The sequence below is a fragment of the Mercenaria mercenaria genome, chromosome 4, assembly GCF_021730395.1.
Source record: "Mercenaria mercenaria strain notata chromosome 4, MADL_Memer_1, whole genome shotgun sequence".
NCBI classification, from domain to species: Eukaryota; Metazoa; Mollusca; class Bivalvia; order Venerida; family Veneridae; genus Mercenaria; species Mercenaria mercenaria.
This window is the reverse complement of record NC_069364.1, coordinates 22,948,910-22,974,594: the sequence shown is the minus strand read 5'-3', so window position 1 is coordinate 22,974,594 and position 25,685 is coordinate 22,948,910. Positions and strand designations below refer to the sequence as shown.

The 25,685-nt window shown below is 37.4% G+C and overlaps 2 protein-coding genes across 2 annotated transcripts; one reads left to right on the top strand and one right to left on the bottom strand.

Annotated features, from left to right (window-relative positions):
• Positions 1-661: 661 nt before the first annotated feature.
• Positions 662-4,187, bottom strand: LOC123552742 (L-sorbose 1-dehydrogenase-like). Its single transcript, XM_045342482.2, has one exon. The coding sequence runs from the start codon at positions 3,941-3,943 to the stop codon at positions 2,135-2,137; it is 1,809 nt and encodes a 602-aa protein (XP_045198417.2). The 5' UTR covers positions 3,944-4,187; the 3' UTR covers positions 662-2,134.
• A 1,413-nt stretch (positions 4,188-5,600) lies between these two features.
• Positions 5,601-15,204, top strand: LOC123527529 (uncharacterized). The gene is made up of 2 exons (XM_045307045.2): positions 5,601-6,230; positions 13,202-15,204. The coding sequence occupies exons 1-2, from the start codon at positions 5,896-5,898 to the stop codon at positions 14,562-14,564; spliced, it is 1,698 nt and encodes a 565-aa protein (XP_045162980.2). The 5' UTR covers positions 5,601-5,895; the 3' UTR covers positions 14,565-15,204.
• Positions 15,205-25,685: the final 10,481 nt, after the last annotated feature.

Here is a 25,685-nt window from a genome sequence, read left to right as displayed (position 1 = left end):
TATGACCCTGTCTTCCTGAAACGTGGTAAGAATGTTTATTTTGATGATTGCTAGGCCAAGTTCGAAACTGGGTCATGTGGGGTCAAAAACTAGGTCACCACTCAAATCAAAGGAAAAGCTTGTTAACACTGTAGAGACAACATTTATAACCCTATCTTTATGAAACTTCGTCAGAATGTTTATCTTAATGATTTATATGCCATTTTCCAAACTGGGTCATATGGGGTCAAAAACTAGGTCACCCGGTCAAATCAAAGGAAAACCTTGTTAACACTCTTGAGGCCACATTTATGACCCTATCTTCATGAAAATTGGCCAGAATGTTTATCTTGAGGATTCCAAGGCCAGTTTCGAATCTGGGTCATGTGGGGTCAAAAAGTAGGTCACCTGCTCAAATCAAAGGAAAAGCTTGTTAACACTGTAGAGGCACATTTATGACCCTATCTTCATGAAACTTGATCAGAATGTTTATCTTGATGATTCCAAGGCCAATTTAACAGGCCATGACCCTCTTGTTTTCAAATTATAAGTGGGCAGTCATAGCCTGCATTGATTCTCGTATTACTTAATGTTACGTTGTTAAAACCATTCCGAAAATAAAATAATTTTGATTTGATTTGAACAGAAAGCAGTGCATGTGATACGCTCTTAGATGTGTACTATTTTAGGACTTAAGAAGAAACTTACACTTTGTTACTCGTATATAGGTGCACAGGACAGTGTCACTGTCGTATGCAACCAAACACACACACAAAATTAAAAATAATAGAATGTTCTATACATGTATATTGTAACTGCATTTCTAGTTGACCTGGGAACAAAGTGCTCACAGTAAGCTTTAAGATATCCTTCGTGCGTCTGTACACACAGTTTCTTTACACTAGACCATTCGTGAGACAATATCCTGTGCCCCATAAAACAAGTGAAATAGATATAACACTAGCTTTTCATTAATATTTGAGATAAAGACTATTGAAAGATGAACAGATAAAGTTACTTAAGTGGATACAATTAGTCCAATTTCCTTTTAAAACTCAGTTTTGGTCTTCCCATGTTTAACAATATTTATATATCCTTGACTAGGTTTTTATGTATATTGAAAATATACTTGCATAAGCGTAGTTTGTAGTATAAAGTTTAGGAACAGTGTAAATAGCACTTGCACTTCTACAATATGACTTGGCTTAATCCTAAAAAGGATCAGTAAGGTTTGGAGGGAATCCAAGAAACAGTTTGAATTTAAACTATTAGCTCTACCAAGAAGACCTACAGGCAGACAAAATTAGGTGGTATTGGTCAGTGAATATCATGACTTGGTCAGTAAAAAGTCAAAGTATTTTATAATATTAGTTGTCGTTGTTGGTGGCAACCCTGATTAATATGCATCTTGAAAATAAAGAAAACATAACTAAAGTCTGTCTCAACTCATTTTGGACCTCGACTTTAGGCTGGTGTGAGGTAATGGAATGGGATCAGAGGACAAATTTCAAGTATTTTTGCAACAATCGTCTTGTTTTTCCGTGCGACTGAATTTTATGTTCTCAACGGAAATTTGCTGTTGTTTATTTCTAGCTGCCATTGCCATTCTCTATTTTGGAGATTTTCTGAGGGAAAGGCTGTTTCAGTCGATGTCTTCATATAGTTACATTTATTGTAAAATACAACGCTACAAATAACCAGAATTGTCAACAGAGAGATAAAGTCCTCGGCCAAGTTCGATAACTAGGCACTTCGGAGTTATGGCCCTTGAATTACCGAAAATACTGATGCCAGTGATGCAGGTCTTGGTGCATGGTTGACTCGGATAAATAATGGAGAAGAAATGCCAATCTAGATGATTAGGCAGTTGTTAGAAACATGCGCTTTTCTCAAAAGCAGTTCTAGTTTATTTATGTATTGAAATCAGACATGGTTTTTGCAAAGCATCCCCTTGATGCAAAATCTAGACCAGGGTTCATATTCAGCAGTATTTAAATTCTAAAGCTTAAAACATGGTACAATTATGTCGTGGTAAAATTGGTACAGACTGTAAGACGCAAGCTCATTTTCATTCTGTTCTGTCTCGAAAGCTGAAAAAAAAACACAATCTGCATGGGAGGCGATGTTGCAAGGCAAAACACCGCTTAAATTTATTTTAGCCTTTTCTTGTCTGTTTGTCTTTGATGTATTCTCTTAGATGACTGACAGTGTCTTTCCCGCGTATTATATCGGCTGCTTTCTCAGCTATCATTATAACTGGTGCGTTTGTATTTCCTGACACAATTGTCGGCATTATGGAAGCATCTACCACTCGCAATCCCTGTATACCTTTGACCTTTAATTCAGGGTCGACAACTGAATTAGCATCGCCTTCAGGACCCATTCTACACGTAGACGTCGGATGGTAAACAGTGACGGCAAAATGACGAATCAAACATTCATAAAATTCATACGTCATAAATTCATGTTCTTTACATGTATCAATCCGCATGAAATTGCTGTCCGTTCCAATTTTCCTAAAAGCATGCGTTTGAATTATCTGCATACCAAGTTTCATTGCCTCGACAAATACGTCCATGTCCTCCTTTTCAGCGAGATAATTTGGATCAATGTTTGGGTAATCAAAAGGATCTGTGCTATTTAGTGTTATTCTGCCGCGGCTTTTTTGATGTAGGATAATTGGCAGTATAAGAAATCCTTCCTTCCAATCATCATAAAGTAAATCTTTTGCAAGATTTTGATCGTATTTACTTTCGTAAGCTGGTGGCTGTTGCGCATAGAAATGTATCTGGATGTCAGGATATTCAGTCTTACAGTACTTTGATTTCATGAAAGCAGTTCCGGTTAAGGACGTTGATGCTAGGTATCCTGTTTGAGTGAGGGTATAACGCGCAACGCTCCAAATAGATTCAGCCTTTTCTTTTGTTATGCTGTCTGTTGTATTTATATTACTTCGCAATATACCGTACATATGGTCTTGGAGATTTTCTCCGACCGGGAGGTCAGCTTTGACTTCTATTTTTAAACTTGTAAGATGTTCTTTTGGTCCTATTCCAGAAAGCATCAATATCTGGGGCGATCCTATCGATCCCGCGGACAATATCACTTCCCGTTTTGCTTTGACAATCTTCTTTACTCCATTTCGAATAAAAGAAACTCCCGTAGCAGTATTACCTTGAAAAGTAACTTTCGATACATGTGCTCGGGTTGCTACGTGTAAATTAGCACGTGGCATTGCAGGTCGTAGAAATTCTCTGACAGTGCTCCCTCTTACCCCGCCCCGCACGGTGACCTGTGAGGCACTGAATCCTAATTGGTATTCCCCGTTGTAATCCACTTCCTCAAACCCTAGTTCCTTTCCCGCCTCAACGAACGTTTTTGTCACTGGCACGTACGATTCTTGAGTAACACCTAACAGCCCTCTGGTACGGTGATATTTTGAGTCCTTTAGTTCATCAACGAGCATGTCTTCCGATTTTAAGAAGTACGGAAGCACGTCATTATAGCCCCAGCCCGTACAACCACCTTCCGCCCAGCCGTCATAGTCGTACTTACTTCCTCGTACATAGTTCATCATGTTCAACATGCCCGAACCTCCAAGAACCTTCCCACGGGGCCAGAAATGCATACCTGGTTGTTTCCAACTCGCGAGGCCCGTAGCTTTCTGAGGAACCGTGTAGTACTGCCAGTCCCACTCGGTTTGCCAGAGTCTGGCGGCGGCAACTGGAACCGAAAACAGTGGATTTCCCGTCTCTTCGCCGCCAGCTTCCAAAAGAAGAACACTGACCTCGGCGTCTTCCGTCAACCGAGCTGCTAATACGGCGCCTGCGGATCCCGCTCCAACGATAATGTAGTCATATGTACTGTTAACTTCCTTTACAATATGAGAGGGTGTCGGAATAGTGTAAATATATATCGCATATGCCGCCAGTCCAACAAAAATAGCTTTAGCCAAAAAGCCCATTTCTGTTCAATATGAGAATCCTTTCAATGTTTTTCACGCAGATTCGTGATAAGAAGATCGAATTATAGAATCACCAAGTCACAGTCCATTTTAAAAAATTTAAACACTAGCTACTGTATAGTGCATTCCGGTTACTTCTTCATGCGGTCACAAAATATGACGATAGATATGTTATTACAATATATCAAAATGTCCTTAAACGAAGATAAAATTTGATTTTAAACTCGCCAGTATTTATAATGTATTGATAGAGTGTATCTGGCTCTTCAGGTTTATTGAGGTGTAGGAAAACTGATATATGGTGTACGCTGTGCGATGTGTGAAAATTAATACATTGACAGTTTTCGGGGCCGGCCATTTGATATTCAAGGGAATAGGAGAGGTGTGTGGGGCTGTGGCGTGGAGGGGGGGGGGGGGGGGGGGGGGGTAAAAATAAAAATAAAAACTCTTGACTAAACATTCTGGTTTCAACATATTGAAAAAAATATCTTAATCTTACTCCCTATTCGCTGAAGTTCAAATTACTCTAATTTGCTTTAAAATTGTTTATTGATCGTACAGAAATGTTAGAACTCTTTCTATGCATAAGTTGACCATTTTATTGAAAACATCTCTTAAAAAAACTGACAAAAATTTAAATAAAAATATTTATAACTAAAAATAGGATTTAGATAATGATATCTAAAACATTCATTGAAAATGCAAACTTTTCCTCAGGTACATAAAGGACGCAAAACACTGGTGAAACCCCAGTTAAGTTTTATGTTTAGGTTAGCTTTTCTCCTAAACTATCGAAGCTATTGCTTTAAAACTTACAACGCTTGTTCATCTTCAACACTGACTGTGTACAACAAGAAACATAACTCCATCCTGCTTTTTGCAAGAATTATGGCCCCGTTTGGACTTAGAAAATATCAAATTTATTGGTTAAGTTTTATGTTTAGGTCAAATTTTCTCCTAAACTATCAAAGCTATTGCTGTATAACTTGCAACACCTGTTCACCATCAAAAGCCGACTCTGTACAGCAAGAAACATAAATCCATCCTGCTTTTAGCAAGAATTATGGCCTCTTTTGGACTTAGAAAATCAGATTTCTTAGTTAAGGTTTGTGTTTAGGTCAGCTTTTCTCATAAACTATCAAAGTTATTGCTTTAAAACTTGCAACACTTGTTCACCATCAAAAGCTGACTCTGTACAGCAAGAAACATAACTCCATCCTGCATTTTGCAGAATTATTTCTCCTTTTGGACTTAGAAAATCAGATTTCTTGGTTGTGTTTTGCGTTTAGGTCAACTTTTCTCCTTAACGGACAAAGTTATTGCTTTAAAACATGGAGCAGTTAATTGCCATTAAAAGCTGACTTTAGCAAGTACCATAACTCTACATTGTTTTTTTTCTTTAAGATTTATGACCCTTTTGGACTTAGAAAATCATGGGTATGACAATATTTCTATTTAACAAAAAATCAGATGAGCGTCTGCACCAGCAAGGCGTTGTTTTTCCTAGGGAGAATGCCACGGACCTTCCTAATTTGACCCTTAGCATCCATTTTAGCTTGTTATGCTCCTTTGGGCTTCATTATCTTTTAGGTATCTGTCATAGAATTTATATTTATTCATGTTTATACGTTAAAGGCAGATATTTGAACCATTTTTGCTCAGAGCAGTATATGACTGTGTTCGAAATTACGAACTATAACTATGGTCAAACTGCTTCTCGCATGAAAAATAATCATAGCTATTTCATGTATACTTAACCTCACGATGTGACTTTGCTTCACAAACTTACACCTTACGATAACTAAACCTGTTTGAACATTGAATATCAGAACTCATTCTGTTGGAGATAAATCTTAATACAGACACATGGGATTATTATTTGTATACCGGCGTCCTAGATAATTTCATATCTCGTTCAAAACCGAAAGAAGAAGTTAATAAACAGTTTAAAAATGGCGACAGGGGAGTGTGAATTAACCTCGGATGAAATGTTTGTTTTTGAATGCACGCTCTGTGTTAAAAGAAAAAAGAATGGAGACGCTGTGAAATACTGTGCAGAATGTCAAGGTTACTGTTGTCGATCTTGTGTTGAAATGCATAAAGATATCCATGCCTTGATAAATCATAATATGTTGAAAAAATCAAGTTTGAAGTCAACGGTTTTAAGGACCGAATTATCAACTGTACTGAGGAAAAGATGCAGCGTTCACGAAACGGAGGTTCTAGAAATGTACTGTCAGAACCATGACGAGTTTGGTTGTTCAACCTGTATGGCGTTAAATCATAAGTAAGTTTAAATTAATGAACTTAACAACTGACCCAATACTTCCGAGTTTAAGGGGACGCATACTTTGAAATTAGAAAAAAAGTGGGTGGGGTAAGATAAAATTTACCTGCAAAAAAGTACAAAGTTTTGGTTCATGAAATAGATACTGTTTCAACTGTAATAAGTACACAAAGGATTGCTCACTAAAATAAAAATGAGAAAAACTGAAACAAGAAAGTTATTGTTGAATTACATAAGACTCATTGTGTACATTCAAAGTCAACAATTAATATTTTTTTGTGCCAAAATAATAGTGCTTTACCTTGTCCAAACATTTATCAATCTCCTACAGATTCTAATTTAAAGAAAAAAGTGAAATAAGTTCACTGTCTTGCTTTTCATTTTGCATATTTAAGCTAAAACACATTATTTAGTTTTACAAAGTAGTGCATAAGAAAAGATATGGTGGTCAAGGAATGCCACATTCCAAAACTAAGAGTATATTCCCCTTAATACATTAAACATTTATCGTTACAGAAGTCGAGTGGCTTACAATAAGGGCCTAGAAATGTTTCCATTATTAATTTTCAACTTGTTATTCATGAACTACAATGCACTTAAATATCAAAACACATTGAACAAACTTTTGAAAATGTATTGTCTTAAAAATCCCTAAAATAAGCTATGAAATTTGGTTGAGAGGTCCAATCAATGTGTATATGTGCAAAAGTAACATTCTAATCTTGTTCACAAAACTTACTATCGATAATACACAGCAGGAATGTCAATGATCAAAACTGGACGAATATACAGTTATCCCCACTTTAATGTCATTTATAATTTGTCCTTGAATTCTCCACCATACTTTTCATAACTCTGTTTGCACGAGTTGCACGAGAATGCTGTCATTCACGTAAAAAACGGGGTCAGATAAGTTGTAAATGCAATAATCGTCTAAACGTAATTAATGGATTATGCAGTTCAAGAAAAACTTTATCTCATAACGTAATAAACAAGTATAATGTTGTAACAATAACTATTCTTAAACTGATCTAAGTAGCAGTCAGTTTATAAGTGACTTTATTGATTCATTTTGTGTTTTTTGTTATTGTTGTCAAAAAGTATAACCGACGTTAAATAAATATTATCTTATCTTATCTTAAGTATAACGGAAGTGCCTCACAACTGAAGCGGAAACCAGTTTGTTGCGCAAAGTAGTCCATTGTAAGTAATATTTTTTGATAAATGTCCATAGAAATTAATAATTTTCTGATTTTAAAGACGAATCTCTGAATAGGAATCGTTATTTGATAAGAAATTATAATCATCGACATGATGTTGTTTTTTTTAATCATACACGTGCTGACACCCAAGTTGTCTCCCGTTGTTTATTAGAGTTACCTTTCGTCCGGCGCAGTAATACTTTTATACTTTTTGCAGTGAATCGCCGAGAAGTCGTGGGAAAATTAAAAACCATGTAAATAAACTAAAATTAACCACATTTTCAAGATCAATTTCAAGTGATCGACGTTATGCATTTAACCTACCTGACCTGTGTAGCATCTTAGATATCTGTTCTAAGGTATTCATTGTGTAGAATGTCATGTTATGCCCTTGCAATGCTAATCCCACTCTGACTTTTTTGTTTACATTTTTTTATCAGTGAGAAATATGGCGTCCATCCCGAGCTGATATGACGTGGCGTTAAATTTTTACATGTTTAAGCAAACCTGGTGTGTTAGAAAGAAAATTTCATCCCTTCAACATTATTTGTAACACTGGTATTGTAAAATACCTGTTTTTTCCTTATACAAAAGCTTAATATTTTGTGTTGAATGTACTTTCACAAAGACCTCTGTTTTCCTGTTACATTCATAGTACCACATCCTTATCCACAAAGTACTGAATATTACAGGTGTCCATCAGTATTATATCAGTTTAGGAATATGTTTTTTATCTTCCCACTATCGATTTCTTGAATATGCACCCCTTCCTCATTTCTGTATGAACTCACACTGGCCATAGCTTTATCAGATCAAGTGGTTCCAACGTTGTTTGAGCGGTGAATTTTACGCCGATCAGATGGAGAAATATGGCCGATACTACAAATTTCCGGTATTGTAAGTATGATTTTAAGGATTTTCTACCTGTTTAATAACTAATCAAATGAAAACGATGGGTGCACAAATGTGTCAATGTTTTAGCACATATGTCCATTTAGCTGAGATGTGTGCCGTTTATTCAAACACTTCTGTACAGTCCCACGGGGGAAGGAGATTTTTGACAGTTTTTGACAATATCGTATCAAATACAGTGTTAATCGGGAATAAGTAACTGTTAAAACACTTTTTATGTAAAGGGCTATCTCTTTAAACAAAACGTGTGTATTTTCATAGACTTATTCAGCGTTATTTCTGAAAAATCGGCTGAAAACCTAATGTAACGCTGTTTCGAGTGGGTCGCTATGCAACGCAAGCAAGTGGATACCGTTCTGTGTCTTACTTGCGAAGTATTATCCGTCTTTAAAACAGTCATTCAAGCCTAACAATGAATAAATTTAGTGAGTTTTATAGCATTTTAATTAGGGGTGGGTATTGCCACGAAAATTGGTATTGCGATATATTGCAATATTGTATGTGGATATTGCAATATACTGGGATATATTGTACCAGTTATTTAATGAACAAAAACATGACGAATCATACTGTTTTTTTTTTCAAATTTATTCAATTAAAAATGAGTAAAATGACTAGTATCAACAACACGAGTGTTTGCTCGACCTTCTCAATAAATAAAAATACCAGTAAACAAAAAAAAAAAAAGTTTTGACTAGATTATGGGGAGTATTGTCAATTTGTCATACACAAATACTATTAACTGCTGATGAATTTGCCTTTTTATTTTCAACAATCTCGAAGTCCGACATGTTGCTATCATGCTATGACGCCGATTACCGGATATTCAAAAGCGAAAGTAGACTGCGTCAAAATATTATTTAGTTTATTGTGCGGCACTACATTCGGTTTACGGATACAATCATATAACACAGGTTGCTCAATTCACCGATTATAAACGAGGAAAGTGGTATGAATAATAAATTCTAGTTGATAGAAAAATTACTAATGAGTCGCTGACAAATACGAAATTATATTTATCTAAATTTTCTTATTGGTTTTATTATGTGGAATTTGGTCCGTAAAATAGCTGTAAACCAGTCTGCTACCTGCACCGGAAATGAAAGGAGAAAAATGAAAACAAAGTTGAATCATGCTGGTTAGAAAAGGATTTTTTTGTGAATCTTCTTGGTTTATGTTAGTGTTACTTAATGTTATAAAATAACCGGTATTCGAAAATCATATCGCAATATCGTATCGTCAGAAAAAACATCGCAATAACCGGTCTACCGCAGTATATCGCCCACCCCTAATTTTAATATCCCGCCATTTCTAATATATTGTACATCAAACAATATCGTTAAGTAAATAATGGTAATAGTTCGTAAAAACAAGAACCAGTTCACGGATATCTATCTTCTCCGCGAATGGTACTGAACAGCATACCAAAATCGGGTTGACTCTTTAAATCAGTATAGTTAAAGTTGGTTACTTTTTAGTCCCTTAAAACCAATACATTGAGATTTCGTTACTAATTTGTTGTGCATTTAAGCTGTTCATTCAAAATAAATAAACTTTGGTCCTTGATATAAGTATTGATCAGTTGTTTGTACATATTTCATTCATATTGCTGTGGTAGCGTTCATTTATTTTCAGAGAAATAAATCACAGAGAACGTTAAAATTGGCCTGGGAAAAGACAAGATTTTATTAATTTTGTCCTCCATAAAACAGAAACGACGTAATAAACATCTATGGTCGCCGTTCAAAAATGAAAATACAAATGAAATACAGACACCAATGAAAGAAAATAAACCGGACCAGCAATACTAATAGAGATGTACCACAGTTGTACTATTTAACTTTCTCTAACCAAAGAAGAAAAGCCAATGGGTACTAATTCGATTTGATAAGAGTTAGAAATATTGCAAAATAATGTGTCTTTTGCTTCAGAAAGTTGTCTCAGGACAGCCTTGTCGCTTGCAATGTCTTAAAAATCTGTCTCTTCCTCTGTTAATTCTTCAAACATTTCATCACATAAAACTCGTTCTTTTCTTGATATTTTGGAACTTGAAGTTGGAGTTAGCAGTCATTTTGTGTGTGTGTTTTTTTTTATTCACTTTGACTAAAGACATGGAGAAAATGCTCTTAATCGTTTGCTTGATGACACATCTCTATCAGTATTGTTGGTCCGTTTATTTTCTTTCATTGGCAGGCCCGGATCCAGGGCCCGGCTGAGGGGTCCGTGCCCCCCTCCCACCCCCCAGTTGGCCGAGAGGTGACTTATACTCATCAAAGATGCACCTCAAAATTTAGACCCAGAAATGCCCCAGAGGCCACCATTTCATACCTGTATTTCAAAATTTTCAAGGGGGAGAACCCCCTGACCCCCCCCCCCCCCCCCCCCCCGATCAAGAGGGGAATATTGTCCCCTCCAATATCTCCAAATGTAGACCTAAAATGCACCAGAGCCCGCCATTTTATGCCTATATTTAAAAAATTTCCAGGGGAGTTAACCGTATCCGCCCCTGACCCCCTTAACCCCTACCTAACATGGGCAAAGGTGCCCCCTCTAAAACATTGCGCCTCGGCGTTGATGTCTTTGTTCAAGACTGGTGAACAAAGACTGGTGCCCAACCCCCCACCCCCCCACCCCAGTCAAAAATTTCTGGATCCGGCCCTGCATTGGTGTCTGTATTTCATTTGCATTTTCATTTTTGAACGGCGACCATAGAGGTTTATTACGTCGTTTCTGTTTTATGGAGAACAAATAAAATCTTGTCTTTTCCCTGGCCAGTTTTAACGTTCTCTGTGATTTATCTCTCTGAAAATAAATGAACGCTACACCAACAGTATGAATTAAAATATATACAAACAACTGAATAATACTTTTATCATGGATCAACATTTTTTTATTTTGTATGACCGGCTTAAATGCACAGTAAATCAGTAATGAAATCGCAATGTATTGGTTTCAAGGGACTAAAAAGTTACCGACTGTAACTATACTGATTTAAAGAGTCAACCTGCTTTTGGTATGCAGTTCAGTACCATTCGTGGAGGAGAAAAATATCCGTGAAATGGTTCTTGTTTTTACGAACTATTACTATTGTTTACTTTATGATATTGTTCGATGTTCGTCCTTGCGTTATGTTTTTGTGTTGATGTGTTTTGACAATGTCCACAAAAATATGTTAAATGTTAAGCTAACATAAAAATGTAAAAGTACAATATATTAGAAATGGCGGGATATTATAATGCTGTAAAACTCACTAAATTTATTCATTGTTAGGCTTGAATGACTGTTTTTGAGACGGATAATACTTCGCAAGTAAGACACAGAACGGTATCCACTTGATCGCGTTGCATAGCGACCCACTCGAAACGGCGTTGCATTAGGTTTTCGGCCAATTTTTCAGAAATAACCCTAAATAATTCTATGAAAATACACATACTCTGTTTTAAGAGGTAGCCCTTTATATAAAAAGTGTTTTATCAGTTACTTGTTCCCGATTAACACTATACTTGATGCGATATTGTCAAAAACTGTCAAAAATCTCCTACCCCCGCCGAACTGTACAGAAGTGTTTGAATAAATGGCACATATCTCAGCTAAACGGACACATGTGCTAAAACAAAGACACATTTGCGCTCCAGGTGCACCCATCGTTTTCATTTGATTAGTTATTAAACAGGTAGAAATTCCTTCAAATCACACTTACAATACCGGAAACTTGTAGTATCAGCCATATTTCTCCATCTGATCGGCGTAAAATTCACCGCTCAAACAACGTTGGAACCACTTGATCTGATAAAGCTATGGCCAGTGTGGAACTGTGAATGTAGCAATATGCGTCCCCTTAACAAAGAAATGTCTCGTATTCACGTTAACTTGTAATTTTATATTCAAGCAGTGCCATTCTAAGTGACTTTAAATAATATGACTTATTATATACCTATATAAATTCTTTAAAAGAATCGGCTAGTATTTCTCCGTTAAATATGAACAGGAAAAAATAATTCCGTATTGTACCTTTTAATTTCCGTATTGTATCTTCCGTATTGTATGCTACCGAACTATTTTCATAAATATGGATGACCTGAAAAAGCTCTATAAATAGCGCACATAAAAACTTCACTTAGTTCCATTTTCGTATCGATAAACATTGAAGATTTCGTTCAATAACAAAATAACAAACAAAAAAGGTAGAGGTATATAACAAATGGGTCATTATTACAGTAGCTCGATCTGGGATTTTGTATTCAGCTCTCGTGAATTTTGCAAGATCGGATCACACTCGGCGCTTGCGCACCGCTCGTGAGATCCGAACTGACAAACATCCACTCGAGCTGAATACAGCATCCCAGATCAAGCTACTGTTATTATGAACCTTTTATATTTCAGCATGTTTATAATGGTATAACTTGTAAAGATAGAAGGAATCATGCAACCACCAAAGTTTATTTTTGTGACTAAAACATATTACAATACGATAAGTAAAACGTCTATGTATATTGACAGTCAAAAAATTCACAAGAACAGACATTTATTAAACCTTTTCAGAAAGTAGTTGTTATATTGTAAGAATTAGCTGTAACTGGAATATTATATCAACGCTTTGATAAAGACGTAATGGGATTGAATAAATATAATACCTTGTAATTTACAATGAATGGCCATCGTACTTTGCGCAATACTATTTCATTCTTAATCATCTATAAAATATACTCATCTAAAGTTTACATAATAAATACGTTAACTCTGTTGCAAATCTTTGATAATATCAAGTTTATAAAACGCAGCAATAAGAGCCTTAAATCTTCGATGAAGACAACTCTTCTGACGAATAACTTTCACAGAATTCTTTCAACATTTTAGGAAATGCGAAGAACTGAAATCAGTATCGAATATTGTTGACGCTATATACAAAAAGTCACCCATTAAGGAAACGTTACTCACTTTAGAAAACAAGAAGACATGGATGAATACAGTAAAGAAGAATAAAGAAAACCTTCTGCAAAAGCTTAAAAAATCGAAAGAAGAGGCGATTGATACAATAAAAAAAATCCGTCAGGAAGTAGAATGTCTCCCAAACGAAATGGAAAAGGAATCGATAAAGGATGTGGAAATGGAATTAAGCAAAATAAAATCCTACCTGCAGCATGATATCCATATGGCTGAAAAGGAAGTATCTGCTTTACAGAGTGCTAAAGATGGCTTACAGAGAGCAACAGGTAACGAAGCTGAAGAACGTTTTTGGATGAGGATTGCCCAAATGCAGCTTAATATTACAGAATCAGTCATTCAGTCTTTACATACCCAAACAGATATGAAGATGTTATTTTCCCCAGACCAAGAAATTATCAATTTTCTTCAACAAATGATTGAGTCATTTGGCATTGTCCAATGTTATAGTCTGGGGACGTCTAATTCAAGAAAAACCCTGTATGCAGTCAAAGCTACCAGAGAAGTTAATATCAGGACGCAAAATGATACCAATACTTGCTGTGTACTTGGTTCATGCTTTACACAAGATGGCATGCTGTTGCTAGCTGATTATAATAACAAAACATTAAAACTTGTCGATTTGGTACAAATGGTTGTAGTAGATCGGTGTAACCTTGGCAGTAAGCCTTGCGATGTGTGTTGTGTAACAAAACGGGAAGCTGTCGTCGGTTTGACAAATAACACAGTTCAGTTTGTCTCCCTCGGTAACCAGATGGAATTATCACGACTAATTAAAGTAGACCATATTTGCTATGGTATTGCTTACCATGATGACAGACTGTATATTACTGACGGTGGAAAGTCGCTGTATATACACGACATGACAGGTAATGTGTTGCAGACGGTAACGAAAGACAACTCTGGTAATGATCTATTCAAGTGGAGCACACATGTCGCTTTCAGTGATACTGGAGATAAACTATTTGTAACTAATGGTGACGATGGTGTAGTAGCTATTGATGCTAATGGAACATACATCAATACATTCAAGGATGAAAACCTAGCCGGTGCCTTTGGCGTGTGCGCGGATAATTGCGGGAATATCTTTGTCACTGGATATAATTCGCACAATGTAGTTCAAATGTCGCAAGATGGAAAAGAACGATTTGGCGAGGTCGTAAAAAAGACAGATAGAATAAGTCTTGCATATTCTATCACAGTGAATACAGGGGACGGTACATTAATTATTACCCAACAGGACAATGATAAAATAAAGGTGTTTGATATACAATAACTAGCTACGCCTTTATCTTTATGCTGAGCTAAAGCTTTGCATTTATTTTTAAGATTAGAAAAACAGAAGGTCAACAGATTGTCACGATATGATACAGCTAACAAATTTCGGTGGTTGTGATAAGCATCACAAATGTCAAAAAGCTGAACAAATCCAAGATAAAGATTACAGATATATTGGAACAACGAACACATTTTTAAACAATATGAAAGACTTCTTGAACAGACAAGAAGCAAAGATGATAAATAAAGGAATTGCAAACGACCCGTACTTGTCTTGGAAGAAAAGCTTAAACGGGCTTGAAGGACACAAGACGAATTAAAGACCGACTTAACAAGTCTTGGAATGCAGTATTTTATATTTTGTCACGTTTTTGAAATTATTTTCAGTTTTTGAAATTTTCAAGTTAAGTGCAACAATTATGTTGTCAGTAATGTATTGAAATATCATTCCAAATGATACATTCTATCCACTTTTCATCTGAATACACATAATTGTTGTATAATATTTAAAACAAGAGAATCATGTAGAAACTGAGTATGTTTTAATAGTAATACTTGATCTCTCTGAAGTATATTGCATTTAACATATTGTAAGAAAAATATTCGAAAGAAAATATCCGATTAAATAATCAAAGTTACTGACAGAATATTGAATGGTGAATTAAGAAAACTGAAAAGTTGCTCCGAAATACACTGAATGCACAGTATATTGGTCAATGAACATCTCTGAATACAAACCTGAAGTAAGTTATATCTGTCACACATTGTCCACTCGTTGACTAAGTAAAAATGCCTGCAGTAGACCACTGCAACTGTCCAGTATAGTAAAGAGTATGTATTGCAGATGATCTCCAGGGAGCAAAAATCGGATATAGAGGCATACAAACGTGAAGCAAAGCTAAGCCATACTGCATTACTACTAATCCCCAATGAAAAAGTGATTTCCGCGCGAACGTGAGGACGCGTCCACTTCATGATAACTGATAGAACAACAATTCACATTGCTTGAACATTATTTGAAATATAAATATTAATATCATTCATTTAGAAAGAAACTTAACTTTTAGAAATCAATTTGCAAGTATCAGACTAAACACATTAATGAATACGTATCCATGACTAGCGATATGTTGATGAATACATATCTGTGCCTAGCGATATGTTTATGAATACGTATCCATGCCTAGCGATATGTTTATGAATACGTATCCATGCCTAGCGATATGTTGATGAATACGTATCTGTGCCTAGCGATATGTTTATGAATACGTATCCATGCCTAGCGATATGTTTATGAATACGTATCTGTGCCTAGCGATATGTTGATGAATACGTATCCGTGCATAGCGATATGTTGATGAATACGTATCCGTGCCTAGCGATATGTTGTTGAATACGTATCTGTGCCTAGCGATATGTTGATGAATACGTATCCATGCATAGCGATATGTTGATGAATACGTATCCATGCCTAGCAATATGTTGACGAATACGTAACCGTGCCTAGCGATATGTTGATGAATACGCAACCATGCCTAGTGATATGTTGTTGAATACGTATCCATGCCTAGCGACATGTTTATGAATACATAACCATGCCTATCGATATGTTTATGAATACGTATTCATGCCTAACGATAATTTGATGAATACGTACTCATACCTAGCGATATGTTGATGAATACGTAACCACGCCCTAGCAATATGGTGTGCAATTCAATGTACAGATCTAGCGGTAACTTCAGAATTGTTATTAATATGTCATATCGGCCAAGACATATAATAAACCTGGTAATATTTAACTTAAAGGGGCATCCGTGGCCGAGTGGTTAAAGTAGCTAACTTCAAATCACTTGTTCCTCACGATGTGGGTTCGAGCCCCACTTGGGGCGTTGAATCCTTCAAGTGAGGCAGCCATGCAGCTGGCTTACGGAAGGTCGGTGGTTCTACCGAGGTGCCCGCCCGTCATGAAATAATGCATGGAGGTGCACCTGGGGTCTTCATCCACCATCAAAGCTGGAAAGTCGCCATATGGCTTATAATTATGTCGGTGCGAAGTTAACCTTCCCCCCACCCCTCACCTCCCCGAAAAAAACAACAACTTAAAATGCTAAATTCAAAGTATTACTTCAAAATGTCTGAAATACACATTATTTACTGAACAAATCTTCCTACGCAGCACTTTATAATTTAAGATTTTTTTAAAGTGTATAGATATATAAGGTTGAAACGTATCACAAATTTAACTCAATGTATTATTAATAAGATGTTGAAGCTTCAGTAAGTCCGAACGATGTTACCATAAGTTTAACCCTTTTTGTGCCCCCCCATGAGTGGTGGGGGCATATAGATTTGGTCTTGTCCGTGCGTCCGTCCGTCTGTGCGTCCATCCGTCCGTCCGTCCGAAGTTTGTGACGCGCCTAGCTCGAAAAGTATTTGATATAAATTGATGAAACCTTGCATGAGTCTTTATCATGATATGAACTTGCGCACCTCCTATTTTTGGTCTGGCTCCGCCCCCTATTTTCAGAGTTATGGCCCCTGAAATAGTCAAAAATGCACATTTTTACCTTGTGACACGCCTAGCTCAAAAAGTATTTGATATAGATTCATGAAACCTTGCATGAGTCTTAATCATGATAAGAACTTGCGCACCTCCTATTTTTCGTTTGGCTCTGCCCCCTATTTTCAGAGTTATGGCCCCTGAAATAGTCAAAAATGCACATTTTTACCTTGTGATACGCCTAGCTCAAAAAGTATTTGATATAGATTCATGAAACCTTGCATGAGTCTTAATCATGATATGAACTTGCGCACCTCCTATTTTTCATCTGGCTCCGCCCCCTATTTTCAGAGTTATGGCCCCTGAAATAGTCAAAAATGCACATTTTCACCTTGTGACATGCCTAGCTCAAAAAGTATTTGATATAGATTCATGAAACGTTGCATGAGTCTTAATTATGATATGAACTTGCGCACCTCCTATTTTTCATTTGGCTCCGCCCCCTATTTTCAGAGTTATGGCCCCTGAAATAGTCAAAAATGCACATTTTTACCTTGTGACACGCCTAGCTCAAAAAGTATTTGATATAGATTCATGAAACCTTGCATGAGTCTTAATCATGATATGAACTTGCGCACCTCCTATTTTTCATCTGGCTCCGCCCCCCCTATTTTCAGAGTTATGGCCCCTGAAATAGTCAAAAATGCACATTTTCACCTTGTGACATGCCTAGCTCAAAAAGTATTTGATATAGATTCATGAAATCTTGCATGAGTCTTAATCATGATATGAACTTGGGCACCTCCTATTTTTCGTCTGGCTCCGCCCCCTATTTTTAGAGTTATGGCCCCTGAAATAGACAAAAATGCACATTTTCACCTTGTGGCATGCCTAGCTCAAAAAGTATTTGATATAAATTCATGAAACCTTGCATGAGTCTTAATCATGATATGAATTTGCGCACCTCCTATTTTTCATTTGGGTCCGCCCCCTATTTTTAAAGTTATGGCCCCTGAAATAGCAAAACAATGCACTTTTTCACCTAATTATGTGCCTAGCTCAAAAAGTATTTGATGTAAATTCAGAAAACCTTGCTGGAGTCTTTATCGGGATGTGACCTTGCACACTTGGCATTCTTCTTAAGAATCTTAGCTCTTATTACAGAGTATGGCCCTTGAAATAGCCAAAATAGTGGATTCTTTGTTTGTGATGCACATAGCTCAAAAAGTATATGGCCTAGAATAATGAATCCTTTTCATAAAATGTTTGTTGAGGCTATACCCTCAAACTGAGACTACAAACACTTGAATTATTGCCCCTTATTTGTGACAAATGTACCAGTGGGGGGCACACCCTGTGTCCTACAGACACATTCTAGTTTAAAAGTTGACTTTCCACAAAATTAGAGTCAATTGTGGTAAATTGTCTGACATGAATTAAGCGTTGTTGTGTTTCAGTTATTTTGTCCAAAAAAGGAAATTCCCTTATTTATAAATCTGACATTAATGTGCTTTTTGTTGCTTATGACAAATTGTTTCAATGTCCTCAACTGCATACATTTATGTGAAGGCCAGTTCCTGTTTTACGGAAATTGAACGTGTTTCTAAAACATATTTTTCTAAAACTATGTAAAGTTGTATTTTTGTATTTCTAAGATATTTGCAAAATATCTAATGTTGCGTCAGAAAATTTGTGAATTTTTTTAATGTGTATTTAAAATGAATTTTCGTACAAAAATAGTTATAACAGATTGTTGTATATATGTACTCGATTAAATGTGGAACTTGTGGACTAAACTTTGGAACATGTTCGGGAGGAAGTTGGTTTTGGTTGGGAGGAAAAGTGGTGGCGAAAATAAAAAAAGTAAAACTTGAGTGGAAGAAATAAAAATTGATTATCATACTGCATCGTTGTGATTAGTGTATTTATTCCCCAAACCAAGAAGATATAACATGGTGGAGAATCTAAAGTGAGAACATTTTCGTTGAAACTACCAAATTAAACCGTAGATATTTCAAATTCACAATTTCGGGACCATGTCACGTGTCTGATCTGAAGATGCTGAAATTCGTGAGTGGACAATCATTTGTGTTGGAATCCTCTTCACGATGATGGATCATTCCAGTGACCCATATTTCAATGATCCATTTGGGATGGCCCCATTTTCACCACGTTTGGGTCCCCAACCACAGACTCCAGTAGCCAGTGTTACCAGTGTAGGCATGACACCTGCTCCTCCTGCTGTTGGGATAACAGCTGTACCACCAACATACCTGGTTCCAATGATGAACAGTGTTCATTTCTCTGACAAAATTGTAACAAAATTCAGTGGATACATGCACGAGAATTCCTCCAAATTTCTGACAGTTTTCTGACGTTGTCGAATGTTAATGCCGACACCGAGCCTCAACGGGCCATAGCAGCTTTCCACCTTCACCTAAAAGGACCAGCACTTACATGGTTCATGACCCTTACTGACAAGTCATCGTGGGAAATACTGAAAAAAGAATTTTTAAAGGAATTTTCAAACACTAGTGACCCCATGTACATATCTGAGAGTGCGTTGTTTGATAAACTGTGTTTATCCCCTACTCAGCCAATAGAAGAGTTTCATGCTTTGGTTAGCGAAAAGGGTCACCAGTTAGGGAAACCGGAGAGGGACATCACCAGTAAATTCATTCAGGGACTTCCGGCACAGCTGGCTTTCTTTGTTCGTGCCAGTGGACCGACATCTTACCGGGAGGCTCTACATTCGGCAAAGATAGGAGAGGCTCATGGATATAGGTCAAACCAGATGTCAGTGCCTCCACCGCACACTGTTTCTGCTGTACACAACAGGATGGATACACCTCGATCACAACATACTGGACGTCAACCACGATCGTGTTATTCCTGTCAGGGTCATGGTCACTTAAGTCGATCGTGTAATTGGTCAGGCGAAGGTCAGGCGGAACCTAACGTTAAATGTCAACTTTGCTTACAATTCGGGCACATTGCTCTGCGGTGTAAAACTCCCGTTAAGCAAGATGTAACTTGTCAATTGTGTAATGTGCCTGGTCATGCAGCTCGTGAATGTCCAACTTGTAAACAGACTCCTTTAAACCAACCACGCCTGGGAATGACGCCCACCTCTCAGGCTTCACAGACTCATATGTAACCGAGGGCACTTCAGATGACGCATTTACAGACTTTCATGCAGAGACTAAAGACAGCCATTCAACATGTTTTATGTACTTGAATATTTTGTTCGGTCAGAAATCTGTTACAGCACTTCTAGACACTGGAAGTGCCATAAATATTATGTCACAATCATTTTTTGATTGTTTGTCACATACTTCAGTTGTTGAGTATATTGATTGTCATGATACTTTGATTTTAGCAAATAATCAAACTGTTAATGTTGCTGGTACAGCCCGTGTTAGGTTTAGGGTAAAAAATTCAGCTGACCCCTCTCATATTGTAAAGTTCTATATTTTAGAACAAGCGTCACACCCAGTACTCTTGGGTATGGAGTATCTCTCGTCTAGCGGTATAGTACTAAACTTTAGCAAGGGTTCAGACTTCTCTCAGGTGAAACATACTACGAAGATTAAGTGTCAGTCTACTGTAGTTGTTAACCCTAATTCTGAATGTATTATTACTGGCAAGTTGTCCAAAGACTTAGAAATTGGTATGCAGGGTATTACTGTGGGCCATGCAGAGTTATTGCACAAGGGTTTAATTGTTGCTAGATGTGTTGTTACTTGTAATAGTGACTTGTTTCTGTTAGAGTTCTCAATCCTGGAAATGAACTGATATATCTACACAAGGGTATGATTCTAGCAACTTTTCAGTTGTGTGATAATTCTGTGGACATTGTATGTTTACCAGTATCTACTTTGAAATGTTCACATGTCTCCAAGCCATGTAATGTTAAGTCAGACTTGCTGTCAGAATGTGAACCAGAAGTCCTTTCGAAATTTATGTCAGAGTTTGATGTTGACCCTAAATTGTCTGATGAGCAGAAAGCTCAGCTATACCAGTGTTTGTATGAACATAAGTCTGTATTTATTACCGAAGATAATCCAGGTTTGGGGCACACCACTGTGGTTGAGCATCAAATCCATCTGAAGCCTGAGGCTCAGTCTAAGCATCAGCGGCCATACCGTTTACCGCCTGACAAGAAACAAGTTCTCCGGCATCAGTTGGATGAATTGCTCAATCAGGGTATAATAGCTCCAGTATCTGAGCATGAAGATGTGCCAATTACTGGCCCCATAGTGCTTGTTGCTAAGAGAAACAAACCAAAGGTTGATCCGTAAAATGTTACCAAGGAACAAAGCTTAAGTTCATACCGTTTTTGCTGTGATTTCAGATATTTAAATTCACAAATGCAAGATTTTCGGTATACAATTCCAGACCTTCAGGATTTGACAGAGTCTTTTTCAGAGACCACACCAAATTTTATCACATCGCTCGATTTGAGTAGTGGATTCTTTCAAATGTCCATTTCAGAGCATTCTACCAAGTATACCGCATTTAATACTTGCTACGGTACGTTTAAATTTTTGAGATTACCTATGGGACTCCATACAGCCCCAAATTCTTTCCAGCTTCTTATGGATAAGATTTTGCATGGATTGACCTTTGTCTCACTGTTATGCTATTTAGACGATATTTGTATTTTTTCAGATACTTTTGAGAATCATATTGCTCAATTACATACAGTATTGTCTAGATTACAGAATGCAGGTTTGAAGCTCAAACCAAAACCTAAATGTCAGTTTGCTTATTCAAGGTGTATTTTTCAAGGACATTCTATTAGCAAAGATGGGATTATTCCCCCTAGTGACAAAATTGACTTGATAAAGAATTATCCTACGCCTACTAGTAAAAAAAGAGCTACAGAGAGCTTTAGGTGTGTTTAATTGGTTTCGTAAGTACATTCCTAATTATAGTGCTATAGCAAACCCATTGTACAGGCTATTAAAGAAAAATACGCAGTTTACTTGGACTGATGCATGTGAAAACAGTTTTCAGCAACTGAAGACTGCTTTTGTCAATTCCAGGGCGCTGGCTTTCCCACGCTTTGACTTACCTTTCCGTTTGGCTGTCGATACCACTAGTCATGGAATTGGCTATATGCTTTACCAGATACACGAAAATGACCTCCCCAAAGTTGTAAGGTTTGGCTCCAAAGGGTTGTCTAAGTGGCAACAGTCCTATGGCCCTACCAAGTTAGAACTCCTAGGTGTAGTAACTAGTGTGTTAGATTGTGCAAGTTACCTTCGGGGTCGTCACTTTGTAGTAGAGTGCGATCACCAAGCACTCAAACCTCTTTTTCAGAAACAGTTAAAGGGTGCCATTTATGACCGTTGGTTGTCCATATTGCAACAGTTTGACTTTGACATTTTGTACAAGCCTGCAGCCCAGATGGCTGTGCCTGACGCCTTTTCAAGGTATTCCCATTTTGACGAGGTTTTGACTTCCAGTCCAGAAATAATAGACTTACATTTCCCTTATACCCCTGAAAAGCCTACAGGCATAAAGTTGGTTAATTCTGATAATGAAGTTTTGCAAACATGGCCCACTGTGAGTCATGTCAAGGTTTTCAGGGTTGATGACGATATGTATGATGCAGATACTGAAGACGACGTTTCCCCTATGGCTGTTCATAAGCATTCACGGCATTTGCCAAAGGTACTGAGAAAAGTTAGTTCGCATACAAGACATGTATTGAACCCAGTAGAGGACATAAACCCCTCTATGGAATCTGTTCAGGAGTCTCCTGCCGAGTTTGCAGCTGACCCTGTAGGTGCCAAATCTATGTCAGAGCCGTTACCTATTGTGGACACTCCCATGGAACCTTTACTGGTTCCCACTCCTGCCCCAGTTGACTCTACTAGTACCTGTCCGAGTAGGTTTCATGACTCATTGACAACAGATGTTGAATTAGACGTTCAGCCGTGTGATACTTTACCGGTCTCTATTGATGACCTTGACCCACGCAGCGTGACTACAGACACTTCTGTACCCGAGGGTGATGTGTCTGAACCCATCATTTCAGAGACATCTGAGTTCTCTGAACGTGACATTTCTAAAGACAAACTGCCAGACTTACCTGCTTTAACCTTGTTGGATATGACTGTCGAGCAAATACGGCACGACCAAGACCTTGATCTCTCTCTTCGACCAATCAGAAATTACCTGCTGTCTGGTGACTTACCAGAGTCCCAGAAATTGGCCCGCTCTATTCTCTTGCAGCAGTCAGATTTTGCTATGGTTGATAATGTATTGTTTCATTCAAGGGTTTCACGTGCCAAGCGCAGCAAGCTTTTGACCCAGTACCAGTTAGTTTTACCTCAGTCTTGCATTCCAGCAGCCCTAAAGTTATTTCATGACTCCCCTATGGCAGCACATGGTGGTATACAAGACACTTTGGACAGAATCAAAGAGCATTACTACTTTCCGAATTTGGCCAAACTTGTGTCAGAGTATGTTCAGTCTTGCCATGCGTGTCAGTCAAGAAAGGTTACCAGACTTTCCACAAAGAACGCTATTGTTGCGTACCCTACGCCGTTGGCCCCATTTTCAGTGTGGCAAGTTGATTTATACGGCCCATTGCCTGTTCGACCTAGAGCTAATGTTTACATTTTCACAGCCTTGTGCATGTTTTCAAAATACTTGTATGCAGTGCCAATTCGTAACAAGGACGCTGTTACAGTGGCAGAAACCCTCTTTCAGCTATTCACAACTTTTGGGGTTTGTGACTGTTTGTTATCCGATCAAGGCTCGGAATTTACAGCAGGTGTTACTACTCAACTATGTAAGCTCTTACAAGTCCCCCAGCAATTCTCTCCAAGCTTTGTCCACCACTGTATGGGAGCTGTTGAACGCAGCCATGCTACATTAGCAACAAGACTTACACCCTACATGAACGCTGACTGTAGTAATTGGGACGTGCGCCTGCAAAGTGTTATTTTTGCTATGAATAATGCTGTAAACGGAGGTATTGGATATTCACCATTTGAAGTGGTTTTTGCTCAAAGACCCAAGTTTCCGATGGTTATTTCTCCCAAGCTCACATTTGGGACTGTTCCTAGGGACATTTGCCAGTATCTTGAATCAAAGGTTGACTTACTTTCAATGATACGCGAGCATGTCCAGGAAAACATTGCACATTACCAAGACAAAATGACCGCCAACACCAATGCTCAAAGAAAGATGCTTAACCTTGCTTCTGGTGACTATGTGTATCTTTCGGACGAATCTGGTGGCCCCGCCAAAAAATTGAGGAACCACTACAAAGGTCCATATGTAGTTCAGGAGGTACAGAGTCCACACATGATTTATCTCCGTGACCCTACTACTGATAAAGTTTTGCCCCAGCCGATACACATTGATCGTCTGAAAATGGCTTATGTTAGGCATCCAGAGCCTAGTACTATTTTCCAGGTTAAGACTAGAGTTCCTGACAAAATATATACTTCTCAGGCTGTACAAACAGATGACTTTGGGACAATCTCTGATGGTACATCTCAGAATGACACTATCACCCCTGTCCCATGTGACCCAGTTTCAGTTGAGCCACTGTCACGACCGAAACGTAATGCCCAGAAACCTCTTAGGTTTAGAGACTCAGATCATGTTGACCCGTTCTCCTTAAACTTAGGTGTTGTTGAGGAAAGTAATTCTTCATCAAATATCAAACGGGTTCTGGCACAACGCTTTACATCAGATGGTCTGCAATACTTGGTTCAGTTGCAAGGCGAACCAACACAAAATGCCATCTGGATTTTTGCAACATCCCTTAATGCTAAAACAAGAGGAAAGCTGCTTAGCAACCCTCCGCCTTCAGTATAGAGTACTATAGACTGTGTACATATACATAATTATTATGACATGAAAGAGTAACATTTTGTTTATGACACTATGGTGCAGTGAAATTTTCTTTATTACATACATGCTGCAATTATTATCATGAATAATTGCTATTAGACTGTTTATCATGCATATTTGCTACTTGACTGTTTATCATGAATATTTGCTATTAGACTGTTATCAAAAATGTAAATAATGTCCGATTGTATTGCATTTTGGGTACATATTTTTTTTTTCTCCAAGGTAACTATCTTACAGGATGATTGACAGATTTTCACCAAACTAGTACTCCTGTTATTTCATTATAATAATTAATTATGCTACATATTAAAGGTATGTGTATTCAGCTGTTTATATTTCATATTTTAGACTGTATATTTCATTTTACTGTATTAATGCACCTTTGAGAATGTTTGACATTATGTTTTTGCTATTATAAGTGACCCACTAAAGTAGTAACTCTTGTAAAACATATTGTTAGAGTTGATGCCCTTGATTGTGTTTCACTGACCTTTATTGACAAGAAATATTGGATATTGCTGTTCATGCTAAATTACAATGTCATGTTTATCATTTCTCACAGATAGTTATGTGCATATTCTTTTTATGCAATTTTAGTTACATGGACTTACTGGCATATATTCTTTTTATGCAGTTTCAGTTACACATGGACTTATTGTATTTTTATGTCAAGTAGATTTTCCATTATCAGCTATTGTTTCCTTGTTCAAGAAAGGTAACTCTTGATGGAATATT

Excerpts from the sequence above, each read along its gene's own strand:
- LOC123527529 (XM_045307045.2), top strand. The coding sequence starts at position 5,896 with ATGGCGACAGGGGAGTGTGAATTAACCTCGGATGAAATGTTTGTTTTT. Across the intron at positions 6,231-13,201 it reads TGTATGGCGTTAAATCATAA|GAAATGCGAAGAACTGAAAT; the intron begins GTAAGTTTAAAT and ends TCAACATTTTAG.
- LOC123552742 (XM_045342482.2), bottom strand. The coding sequence starts at position 3,943 with ATGGGCTTTTTGGCTAAAGCTATTTTTGTTGGACTGGCGGCATATGCG.